We start from the raw sequence: 13267 nt of genomic DNA on the forward strand, positions 1-13267 counted from the left end.
GGAAAGCAAATGAGCTAAGAGAATTTGGCCTTTTGACAAAAACAAGCATCCTTTTTGCCTATTCCCTTTTTCTATTTAGTAGGAGTTAGCTGCTGCTTGTATTCTAAAGCCCAGTCTATGTAGTGATTAAAATAAAGCCGTTTCATGCCTGTCTTTTTCAACCTCAGCCATTTAAAACCAGTTTGGCTGCCAGGTCTTGAGATGTGACCACATGTTTGAAAAGAGAATCACTTACCTTGCTGTTACTTTCTGGGTACCCCTTTCAAAAACTGTGTTGAATACAACCATCTTGCTTTTACTAAAGACCAACATTAGTACCTGTTTTTGCTAACAGAAAGGAATATGAAGAGGATTTTCACTTTTATGAAAGAAGTCAAAAAGCAGCAATACCGTTGAACATTTGTTTTACAGTAAGTGAGCCATTATAGAGGCGCAGCAAATACCCAAAGCAGCGAGGGTGGCCCTGCCAAGCTCCTTCCCCAAGAACTGCACTCAGCATCTCAGCATCAAGCACCAGAGCTCTGAACTCTGTGAGCATTTGTGCTTTATCTCCATTCATTTTGTATGTCTGTTAACAAGATGTGTCCTAAGGTATCAGAAAAACCCAAGAGAGCTTATTTTGGGGGGCTGGGAACGCTAAAAAATTTTTTCATAAAAATTAATGGTAATTGCTTCCTCTTGCCATTTTCTGCTAACAGAAGGTTTCATTGGAACACTTATTTTTGGATAGCGGGGGAGACCTTTATACATTGCAAGGCAGTCCACTTCCTCTATTAAAGATGGAACATGTGACTGGAGGTATTCCTTGAGCAAAGACATGTACAATATTTATTGTTCCACATCCATAAATAGTAATAGTATTTTGGAACTCTATAGAGTTTATATCTAGAACAGTGATTTCCAGCTTTTGTATGTGACCCATAGCAAGAAATATATTTTACAGCATGATCCACTTCATACGTACAGATATGTATATACAATTGAAAGAAATTTCGCAAAATGATATTTACCCATACCCCATATTTCTGTTGCATTTTATTTCATTTAAAAAAGTGCTGGTTGATTTCATGACTCCGCTGTGGGTTCTGACCCACATTTTGAAAAAGGCAGTTCTAAAAGGAATGCTCCAAACTTGACATTTATCATCTCGTTCCTTCCCTATGTGAGGTAGGTGACAGAAAGGAATAACTATACAAGCATAAAATACTGTTTATCCCACCTTGACTTGCTGTGATGATGGGGAGGGTGAAGGAAAGAAGAAAAGGGGTCAGAAAATTTGGATTCTAAGTCCGAGCTTTGTTGCTTACGAACCAGGTGATCATAATATGGAAACACACATTTTAGAGTTGGTGGAAGCTCTAGAAACCAAGTCATACAGCCCTTTCAGTGTTTAAACCTATATTAAGAACATACTTTAAAGTATGAGCTAGTTATGTAGTATTGAGAGAGAGTTTAATGGGGGGTTATAACTGAGAACTAGAACTAGATGAGTGTAACACACACCTACCACAGGTAATCACCATTCCATACAAATGTTAGCTCTTACTAGTACTGGTATAAAACGGAGTTTTCTCCTCTTTCACCTTTGCCACATGTGTAATGGGGAACTAATAACTGATGAAGAAAACAAATTTAAGGTTGTTTTGCTCCTTTCCTGGACTCTTCCCTTTTAGAGAGAAACGGAAATTATTCTTTATTTTCTCAATTTAGAAGTTGTCTGTTCCTTCAGTAGCTTAGAAACAGCTACTCTCTTGAGAAAACTGTGAGTTCTGCCCCTGCCTCTTCCAGGTTGGGAACCCTTGGTCACATGGAGCCAGTTAGAAGGTCTGTTTCCAGAACAGTTTCCAGTGAGGAGCAGTATACAGGGGAGGAAGTCAGGAGTAATTACCTAGCAGTCCTGCAGATGTTTATGCAGTGTTCTTCACTGAGCAGGGCAGCAGTAGAAGGGCTGGGTGGGACACGATGAGCAATGTAAAGTGCTTGCTGGCAAGAAAAGGGTATTAATGATGAGGAGCTCTGAGGGTCACAGGTGCTGTCATCTCTGAGTGGGAAATGAGCTGCTGGGCCTTCTCTATGACCAGGGGTCTGCAGTGTGGCAGGGGGCCCCACCCAGTGAGAGAAGACACCTTCTGGTGTACCCTTCACACCCCAGCCCACCTCTGTAGAAACTCATTTTTCTGACAAGCTATAAAAGTATACCTCTGGGATGGGAGGCTTGAGAGGTGACTCACAGGAGTTGGGAGGAAACGAAACACACATGGGGAAAAGGGAAGTCAAGAAAAAGAGCTATAGGAAACTTGGGCCAAGGCAAGTATTTTTCTGCCCAACTTTTTAGTTCTTTAACTTGTTACTTTCCCTTCAAATGTGTGTTCTTAAAGAAATGGCCACTAGATGGCAAACAGATGCCAGCAGTATTCTGATTAGAAATTATACTTTTTAAGATGCTTAGGTCACTAATGTGTTGTTTTTAAAAACAAAATATGATATGTATGGTATTTTAGTACTTCATTTTTGAAAGGATTAAAGAATGAAAAATTAAAACTCGTAATCTGTATATTTTATGGCCTCAGTTTGTGCTACAGAGAAAGCCCAATTGTTGAGGTACATACGGCTCATGGTCTTTGTTCATATGTAGGTGATCCTAAAATTTGATTCTCATGCACGAATGCTTCATCTAATTTATTAAGTGAGATTTTTATAATGTGGGTTTATAATGAATATTTTAAAGAACCGAATAATCTGCCCCAAAGCAATCTTTTGTTCATCTTATCTTTTTCTTTCTTTATTACTACTTGAAATTTCATTTCTTAGAAATTCTGGGATTGTGTTTCTTACAGAATATTATGTTGCTTTTAAACAAATTGTCTGATTATTGCTTTTTCTTTGTGTATGTGTATGTGGGTTATGTGCAGACCATGGATGCAGTTAAAAGAAAGGGATAGACGGGTCACTGACTGGGAAAAGCATAGAAGCCCAGAGAGGGGATGGGGCTCTCCGTGCAGCCCTTTCCATCCCAACAAGGGAAAAAAATGAGACCAGGCCTCCTTAGGCAGTGGGTATCACCACCCCCGCCCCCACACCCATGTCCACCCCCATCCCCACCCCAAACGAGCCTTGTTTAGTCAACCAGCTTCCCATAGCAGCAGCCATGAAAAGGTTCAACCAAGCTCAATCTATGCCTTCTTTGTTGGGGAAGAGCTATTGATGGTAATAGTTTCTTGGTTTGTTTATAAATTATGACACTGAAGCCTTTAGCTTTAGCCACTGAAGACCACTCATGAAAGGGAAGTCATAATAAAGGTTCATTGACTTGATATAATCATTTGCTGTGGAGGGTGTAAACAAGGTCTGTTAACATCCTTGCCATCATTTTGTGTCTGGCCCCCCTGTGGTTGCCAGAAGAAGGCATGTGGTGACAAGCTGCCTACTGAATAAAGCACATGGGGTCCTAGCTATACGTGCTCTGGATTACTGAGGCCATTTTAGTAGTAAGCAAGTGGTGGATCCTCTCCTTATGCCACTCCAACACCAATTACCAGGATCGGTATTTGGAGCAGTTGTGTCCACAGGGCTGCTTGAAAGCTGCCTCGGGGGCTGTGCTAGAGGAGCCTATGAGGGAACTGTTTCCTGGGCTGCTGGCCATTGTCCTTGTCCACCCCAGGCACCACCATGTTGGCATGTGACAGCAGGTGTGGGAGAGTCATGAGCCAATACAGAAGAGATCTGGGGAATCCATGAAGACAGTAATATTTTATTTAAGTTGAAATCCCCAGTCTTACCTGGTATCACTCCTGTGTTTGTTTGTTTGTTTTTAAGAACCAGCAGCCTCATAATCTGGAACTGTTTGAACAAAATATACAGAATATACCCCAGTCTTACCTGGTATCACTCCTGTGTTTGTTTGTTTTTAAGAACAAGCAGCCGCATAATCTGGAACTGTTTGAACAAAATATATTAAAATGTTACAGTTGTTAAAACATAATGTGATAAAAAATGAATTAACCATGACAGTTTTCAAGAAAACTGTCAAATAATTTTTTTTAATTTAGTCTTCATTTCAAAGGCTTTAGCTTAATTCTACTTTGTACTATATTCCCCCAAAGTCTTCTTAGGAAAAGAAAAAGGCAAAAACATGATTCTTAAAGAACAGGCCATTTTGGACAGGTGTAAATGCTGGACATGCAGGTAGGTACCTTCCATTACAGAGTGTAGGCAGATCTAACATATGAGATGACTTGGGTGACTTGAATTCTCTCATATTACAACTAAGACTTCTCTACCTATTTTAGCTGATGGGTCATCTTCCTTGTTCCTACTTGGCCCCCACACCCAGGCTGTGGGAAGGAAGCTTCACTCTTGTGTGAAGGGCAAGGTGTTGGTGTGGAGGCTGGCATGGAAGGAAGCCCACTCTGCCTGCCTGCAGTTGTGGCTGTCTCTCAGGACAGTGTCCCTCCTCCCCAAGACCTCAGCTTGAGCAATGAGGACAATGAATAAGAACAAGGAAGTCACCCTGGCCATCTCTTTCTTTAATGTCACCAACAATTCTAAATGTAATTGGTTCTAAAAATAGAGCTACATGTACTGAGCCTTGCGCCAACCACTTGATTGCATTATCTTGTTTAATATTCATTTTACATGTGAGTAAACTAAGGTTTAGAGAGTTGGATGACTTGGCTAAAATCATGCCTTTAGTAAATGTAGGCACCTCAATCTGAAAGTAGGTCTGTCATTGAGCTACTGTGTAGTTGCATTTTATAGGCATTAACCCTTTACATATTACACCAGACTTGCGGACTGTCTCATCTTCACCTCACCTATATAAACAGCAGATGACATCAGACCTGATAGAGAGTGCCTGTGGCCAAACCACAGAGGAAATGTTAATATTGGAAATGTTAATATAAATGATTTTTGGGTCTCCCAGCCATTAAGAAACAAGTGAAAAACACCCGGAAAAGTGGATGGCGATGGCTTCCTCAGTGTTAGGAAGAAATTGAAGAATTAATCAAAAGCAACAGAGAAATGTAGACTAAGGAACAGTTAGAAGCACTGTACGTGGCTGCATAACGGTGTGTATGATACGGGCTATTTAGGAATTTTGAAGGGCAGTTGAGACTGTTTACATTGTATATGATGACAGGACAGAGGACTCCACACTACTGTGTCATGGGGATTTTACCTTCTTACAGTCATCATGTGCTCACCATGAAAGAAACTAGGGAACACCTGTAAAAACCATCTATTTTGGTGTTTTCGAGTTGAGTGACTTTTGTGAGGGTGAAGGTGGGCAGGGTAGTGTATATCCTAACAGTTATTTTTCCCCACAGTGTGCTTTTGATTATTTGGAGGTTAATTTTAACTTAAGTTGTGTCATTTCTCTCCCCTTTCCTAGGGCTTCCTGAAGAATGAGAAGGACAATGCCCTGCTGTCTGCCACTGAAGAGTCCCGGAAAAGGGTAAGAAACAAGTCCAGATGTAGATGTGTATGGTTGTGAGGGCAGCACCATATATTGGGGAGTGCAGGTTAGTTCACCAGAGGGAGTTCTGCAGGCACCACGTTTGCAGAAAATACCATGCTTGTAACTATGTGTGTTTAGTGACTGAAATGCATCTGAAACACTGGACTGGTCAATTAATTATTAGTCTTAAAATGGAAGGGCCAGGCAATTCTTTGCTTTCATTGTTATGGTATAAATGGTATTTTGTTTTCTATGAATCAGCAGTTCAGAAAAACAATTAAGATCATTGGTAATTTTCCTCAGTTTCTTTTTCTTTTATCACACAATTTGCCTTTCTGTGCTACCTTTTATATTAACAATTTCTCCAAGCTCTTAGAAAAAAAGGAACCAGCTTGGTACGCAAAAGGCTGGTAAATAAGTCAGTCCAAGCAGCCATTATATGTGCAACAGTATTTTTGCAGCAAGCATTCCCTCAAGGTATGCAGAGATCATTTACTTTACTAACATGAGAGTTATCTCCATTTGTTTCTGACAAGGATTAAAAGATCAAAACCTTTCCAAAACATTCCATTACAGAGTACGAGAGTTTTCCAGCCATTTTCCAGCCATTGGGATCTTTTGGCGAGTGGGAAGGAAAATTGGCAATCATGTGGAGCTGGTTCTAAAAATGTACCTTTTCCCAGGAAGGCTGCTGGAGGGTTCATGCTATTCTGTCCACAGTGGCTGTCTCTGCAGGATAAGGGTGAAAGGGGACCTCTGTTTGTGGTTTATAGAACCCTTACACAGGTGAAATAAATGATGTTATCATTTATGCAGTTTAAAAAATAATAAAGTAAAAAAGTGCTGCTTTCAGTTTGTTTTATTAAAATGTTCTATGGAGGTGGACATGTCTCAGTAGGGCTGATCTGAGTGAGATAGGGCAGCAAAGGGCTTGCCAGCCCTAATTCATAAGAAAATGTTCCAAAGGCATAATTCAAATGACTGATATGTTCAATTATCAGAGTGAAATTCCCTAAAATTTCATCAGTTACATTTTTGGCAATAGTACTTACACCTGAAAATAGAGAAATTCAATTGATTCAAATTTGAATATGATTTTAAAAAGAGATTTTTTTCTTCTTTGTTTATACTTTGAGTTACTCACCAACACTGATTCTCCTGCTATAAAGGACCAATGAAACTAAATTAAAACTGTTGAATGTTACCAAGCCTTATTAATTCATTTATCCTGTGGAATGTGTTTCTGGAATTGGCAGTCTCCAAACATTGTGCCATACTGAGAATAAATGTGCAGCCAGCCAAAACAAAATGTGTGCATATGTGTTTATGAGGGAGATATTCCCATGTTGGGAGGCAGCCTTGGGGGAGACCTTTCACCTGTCTGGACACCAAAAGACTGCCAATAAGCAAGAATCATTTTCAAACAAAAAATGAGCGGCTTCCTGGCTGTGGATAAAATGAGAGTTCCTGTGGCCAGGATTCTCACCTGGCCCTGGTTGACTAGCTCACTGCACACCTGTGGGCAATACATGGCTATTGACTCTATATAAAGAGCTCCACACAGTGCTATGGGTGTGACACGGTGGCAGGGCTGCAAGGTGCAGGAGAGCAGAGCAGAGGCTGGAGTGGTGGCAGTGCCGAGGACAGAGACCCAAAGGACGGCTGTGTGGGACTACTGTGCAGAGAGGCCCAGAGGATGGCTGTGTGGGATGACTGTGCGGGACAGCTGTGCAGGCAGAGAGGCCCAGAGGATGGCTGTGTGGATAGAGAGGCCCAGAGGCAGAGACCTGCTTGCTGCATGCAGACTTGCTCTGAGTGAATGGGATTCTAATGACTGACTTGCCACCTGGAAATAAAGTTGGGTATAACCCTTTCACCCCAAGAACGTTTTGCTGTCAATTTCTTTGGTCACATTGAATCCATAGCGAACTTGCCTGGGGCAGAAACCCATTGGCAAGACACTGGCATTTTGGTAGTAATTTCATGTTTGAATGGCCTGACAGTGTCCTGCTGAAATGCCAAGAAAACAAGCTACAAAACCACAAATGTGTCCTCTTTTCCCATTTGGTGCATCCCAGCAAAAAGAAAATAACATTATTGGATGTGGATAAAATGAGAGTTCCTGTGGCCAGGATTCTCACCTGGACCTGGTTGACTAGCTCACTGCACACCTGTGGGCAATACATGGCTGTTGACTCTGTATAAAGAGCTCTGCCCAGTGCTCTGGGTGTGACACAGTGGCAGGGCTGCAAGGCTGCAGGAAAGCAGAACAGAGCAGAGGCTGGAGTGGTGGCAGCACCGAGGACAGAGGCCACCGAGGACTGAGGACGGCTGGGCGGGATGACTGTGCAGAGAGCCCCAGAGGACGGCTGTGTGGGATGGCTGTGCAGGCAGAGAGGCCCAGAGGATGGCTGTGCAGACAGAGGGGCCCAGAGGCAGAGACTGGCTTGCTGCCTGCAGACTCGCTCTAAGGGAATGGGATTCTAGTGACTGACCTGCCACCTGGAAATAAAGTTGGGTATAACCCTTCCACCCCAAAGAGCATTCTGCTGTTTCTTTGGTCACATTGAATCCATTGCAAATTTGCCTGGGGCTGAAACTCATTGGCAAGACAATTGGCAAGACATTGGAACACATGTGTAGTTTCTAAAGGCCAGCAAGAGCTCGATAGTAAGCGGGTGTGAAGTCAAAGCATATTGCCCTCTTCCCTTTATGAAAATGGGGTTTAAGTGCTCCCACCCGTTCTTACTTCAGTTGCCCAGTTCTCTCCCTGCCTTCCTTTTTTAACTTTGTTCGAAGAGATACATTTCAACACTTAACCTGAAAGATTCTAGTTGAATTTACAATAGTTTCTCCACGACTTTGTCATTTCCTATGGCTTATCTTGCCTTCCTTTTATTTTTTAGACCTCACATACTTCCCAAGGTTATCCCTTTCCTCTTCTCTAGGGTTTCCTTCCTTCTTGTCCTGCTGTTCCCTACCTGCCGCCTCGCCTCACACCCACATTCTCGTCCTCTTCTCTTAGTTCTTAGTTGAGTAGCTCCGGTCATTCTCTCCTTAGCTCTTCTAGTTGGCATTCTTCTTTGCACCTAATTCAGTAGTTCTGAAATGGGTCTAAAGGGAATAGGCTGGGATAGGGCAGATGGGTGGCTGATCACCTCTGATGAGCCCACAAATTGGATGTTCCATTATCTCTAATGTAGTTAAGGTAAGCTGGAGGTGGTACGGTCAAGGGAAAAGAATTTTAATGTTGGGCCATTTATTTTTATTTGAAGCCCCTTCTCACACTAATGATGAACGAACTTCAGTGTTGTTCATTCAGGTTGTGGGGCTGTTTCTAAATGAGTAGCCTGGCACACTGCTCAGATGTCTGAGGAACTGAGCCCATCAAGCTGCCAGTTTTCAGAGTGCTTCCTATGTTTGTGAAGCAGGAATTCTTGGGACACAGGTGGGCAGCCTGATTAACTGGGGATGGCTAATCCCCACCACTTTCTCTCTGACCGTCACATGGTGCTGGAAGTCTGCCCCTACCATCCTCATCAGCAGTGTCTTCAGTTGCCTTTACTACTGTGCCATTCTTCATCAGCCAGAGGACTGGCTCTTAAGAAAAGCTCCTGTGACACTGTGGTGTCTGGTTCAGTGCCTCACTTCCTACTGCAAGCTTCCCCCCACTCCTATTTCTACCCCGTCCGGCCCCCGTGCCACTTGACCACCTTCCATTTTTCCTTGCTGGGAGTGGCTCAAGCTGAGGAGGTGCTTGGTTTGACCACTAAATAAAGTTTGAGAAGAAATTGTGGTTCACTTGTGCATTGTTTCTGGATACCTTCCGTGGAAACTACTCCTTTCCCTCTCACTCACTCCACCCTTTGTTCCAACATACTTCTATTGAAAATGCATAGCGTTCATGTTTGAAGTTCACTAGCGTAAGAGAAAATGATTTTTCCCTGGATGTTTTTTCAGTCCAGGCTCACTGACTGGAATGGTCCGTTCTGCTTGACTCTCAGTGCAAAGAAAACCAGATGGAAAACTGTAAAGTTTGTGATTATTACTTCTCTTTGTGTCTTCAGAATACATTTTAGAAAAGAGATCTATTGATAGGTGTACCAAAATCAAACTTCAGGATGTGCCAACCTTCTTCCTAATTGTTTTTGTGTGTGTCTGGTGTCTGTTTTTTTCACATTTTAATAAAAATCAGTCCAGACCTAAACATCCCACTTGTAGGATGAGTATATGTGGTTTTTCTAACAGTTTGCCAAAGCTCATAAATATGGATATTCTTAGTATAAATTATCTGCATTGCCAAAAATAAGGCAGGCATTACTAATACTCATTCCCTTGGTGCTGCCTAATTAGATGCCAAAGTGATCGCAAATGAAATGACTTTTTGAAAAGTGGGCTTCAGCTAATGGGAGCCCTGGTGTGCCAATTAAAGAGTAATAGTCTGAGAGTGGTCATGGTTCAGTGTATCTCTGTAACTTGTTTTAATTTCCTTCTCAGAGATTTTTTTATTTTTTATTTTTTATCTTCTTCCTTTCTCCTGCCCTTTCTTCTTTCTTTCTCCTTTTTTCTTTTCCTTCCGATTGCCTTTGTTTTGGCAACAACCTGCAGTGTCACCAGTAGACAGGAGTGAGGTTTGCCAGGCAATTCAGAAGTGGCTCTGAGCTCACTGGTAGGCTACCTAAACACAGCAGGCTCTGTTTTTCTTTTACTAGTTTGCTTCCTCCTATGAAAATATTACTGTTTCTTAAAAAAATAAAGACACTGGAAAAATCTTTTGTTGTTGTCTTTTCTGATGCTTATGAAATCTTAAGATACCATTGATTCTATAATCCATCTTTTTTTGTGTACTACAAAGAAGTACTTCAGTTTGAACTATGGCATGCTATTAAGTGTAATATGGTGGCCTAATTTCAGAGGTATTTGTCTTAATAAACACATGAAAAAGTGTTCAGCATCACTAGCCACTACCACTAGGCATATGCAAATTAAAAACACAATGAGATAACACAACGCACCAATCAGCACATCTGAAAAAAAGTAACCATACCAAATGCTGGTAAGATTGTGGAGAAATCGGATCTCTTATATCCATTGTCAGTAGAAATATAAAATGATATGGCCACTCTTAAAATTAGACGAGCAGTTTCTTACAAAATAACCAAACATACACTTCCGTACAATCCAGCAATTGCATTCCTGGGCATTTATCTCAGAAAAAAAAACAAAACTGTGTTCACAGAGAAATTTATACATAAATGTTCACAGCAGCTTTATTCATAACAGACCAAACTGGAAGTGACCAAAATGTCTCTCAATAAGCAAGTGGTTAAATAAACTTTAGTAGAGCCATTCCATTGAATACTACTTAGCGGCAAAAAACCACACAAGACTTGGATGGATCATCAGGGCATTATGCTGATCATAAGCCAATCTCAAAAAAAGGTACATACTAGATGATTCCATTTACATATTCTCAAAGGGCAAAACTATAGCGACAAAGGAAAGATTGTTGGTTACCAGGAGTGAGGGATGCTGGATATGGGTGTGTATTAATTATTTTTTGCATATTAAACATTAATCATGTTTTAAATTTCTGTATATTACAATATTTTGAAATCTTAAAAATCCTCTCTGGCTGGGGAGAGACTGTCCCTCTGGGGTTAGCAAAGGACTCAGCCTGGAACATGCAAACTAACCAATCCAGAGCTTTACCTTCTCTGTCTGGCCTGTGCACCCCAGGAAGCAATATTCCTGTGCCTTAATCCTTCAGGGCCAGGTGCCAGGCACCAAGGGACAACCCCATAACCACCCCATAACTCAGAACCTGCTGAAATTATTCAAGCTGGCCTATACTGAACTGTCTAGCCTGCTCTGTCTTGCCTGCTCTGTCTAGCCTGCTCTGTCTAGCCTGCTCTGTCTAGCCTTTCCCACAGAAACCCCAATAAAGCCTCTGGTTAAAATGTATCACTTGCTCCTCCTCCTGCTTCCTGACTAAAATCTGATGTTCCTCCTGTGACGCTGCACAGCCTGCCAGTCCTTTTATTTCTAGGGGAACTGTGAATAACATTATGCTTTTCTTTCAATGGTACTGACCTCTCTGTATTGTCACTCAGTCATTTTTATAAATGAAGACCAGGCACAAAACTACTTGTGTAAGTGAAACAGAGAGACTAAACGGGGATAACAGGACAGAGATTTCTGTGGAGATGGAACGATTCTTTACTTTGATTGCAGGGCAAGCTATATAATTCTGCTTAGGTGATGAAATGATGTAATGTTACACATACACATATTGTATGAATGTTAAATTCCTTGTTTTGAGAGTCTATGTTAATTATTTAAGAAGTAGCTGTTGGGGAGAAACTGAGTGAAGGGTAATATCACTTCTCTACCACCTTTATAACTTCTTGTGAATCTATAATTTTTTCCAAACCAGATCCTATCACTGTCCTAGTAAAGCCTTCTTATAGACTCTGAGAGCAATTACAATCCACATTTCTCACCATGGCCTACAAAGACTTGTGCCTAAACTCCTGTGCCCTGGATCTCACTGCCTACCCCTTCCTACCTTCAGGAAAACAACTCCGTTTATAATTGCATCCAAAAGAATAAAATACCTAGGAATAAACCTAACCAATGAAGTGAAAGACCTATACTCTGAAAGCTACAAGACACTCATGAGAGAAATTAAAGAAGACAGCAATAAATGGAAGTCTATCCCATGCTCATGGGTAGGAAGAATTAATATTGTCAAAATGGCCATCATGCCCAAAGCAATTTACATATTCAAGGCAATCCTTATCAAAATACTAACAACATTCTTCAATGAACTAGAACAAATAGTTCTAAAATTTATATGGAACCGCAAAAGACTCTGAATAGCCGGGGCTGTGCCACTCTGTCTCCAGGGCCCTGCAAACTGATGGTACAAGGCCACTGCTATGGGGGCAGGGCAGGGAGCCCTTCTCGGGTCATCCTTCCTTTGCTATTTTTTGTCCTCTTTGTGGCTCTTCATTTTCTGTTCAGTCTCCTTTGGGCAAGGATTTGGGGTAACTGGATGGCCCAGGCCCCATAGAGGCGACCGCTTGCTCAGGGGTCAGACAGAAGAGAGTCATTTTGCATCCTGACAGGCCTGCAGACTTGCATGCTGGTGCTGCGTGGACGGGAACCACGCAGAGGCCTCCTGTCTTCTGACCCCCCTGTGGGAAGCATGCGGTGTCCAGGAGGTTGTATGACGCCATTGGGACATGTGACAGAGAAAAGGCGAGTGAACCAGTGCACGCAGAATGGTGACCAAGGGCCACGGGCAAGGTCCAGCGGCCCAACACCAGCCATTCTGCCTCTGCCAGACGTGGTGCAGCTGCTAAGTCGGCGGGTGTTGGGACCGGGCGGCCCGTGATGTGGGGACTGTCAGGACTGCGACTGCTCGGCGCCAGCACGCATGTCTGCAGACCCGTCAGCAGCAGCTCCTGCAGGCAGTGCCTGGGCCACTGGAGGAAAGAACCTGCCCTGAGTCCCTAGGACAGGAGATGGCACATGAAATGGGTACAGGGTCTCAAAGCCTGGCCCAAAAACCTTATGCTCCAAGGGCACCAAGATCTCTGGTAATTCCAAAGACCAGCTTTCAGAGTCTGGCCAAAAGGTACAGTTTACTAATAGTAACTTTTCCAGTACAGAAACATGATATGTATCTCCATGTATTTTTTCTCAGCAATGTTTTGTAACAATGTTTCCACAAAGTATCTGTGAGCTAAATTTGGCCCCCAATTGTTTTTACAAGGCCAGGGACTAAGTATAGTGTTAACATTT

At 42.3% G+C, this 13267-nt stretch overlaps 1 protein-coding gene across 1 annotated transcript in view; it reads left to right on the forward strand.

Moving 5' to 3' along the window:
- LOC118972984 (uncharacterized) overlaps positions 1-9471 on the forward strand; it is a 280966-nt gene extending 271495 nt beyond the window's left edge. Inside the window, exons 5-6 of the mRNA XM_073225602.1 lie at positions 5393-5455; positions 6035-9471. Coding sequence (XP_073081703.1) covers positions 5393-5455; positions 6035-6253 — 282 coding nt within the window. The 3' untranslated portion in view covers positions 6254-9471. The remainder of the gene's footprint in view (positions 1-5392; positions 5456-6034) is intronic.
- The last annotated feature ends 3796 nt before the right edge of the window (positions 9472-13267 follow it).

This window comes from Manis javanica, chromosome 17, assembly GCF_040802235.1.
Source record: "Manis javanica isolate MJ-LG chromosome 17, MJ_LKY, whole genome shotgun sequence".
Taxonomy (NCBI): Eukaryota; Metazoa; Chordata; class Mammalia; order Pholidota; family Manidae; genus Manis; species Manis javanica.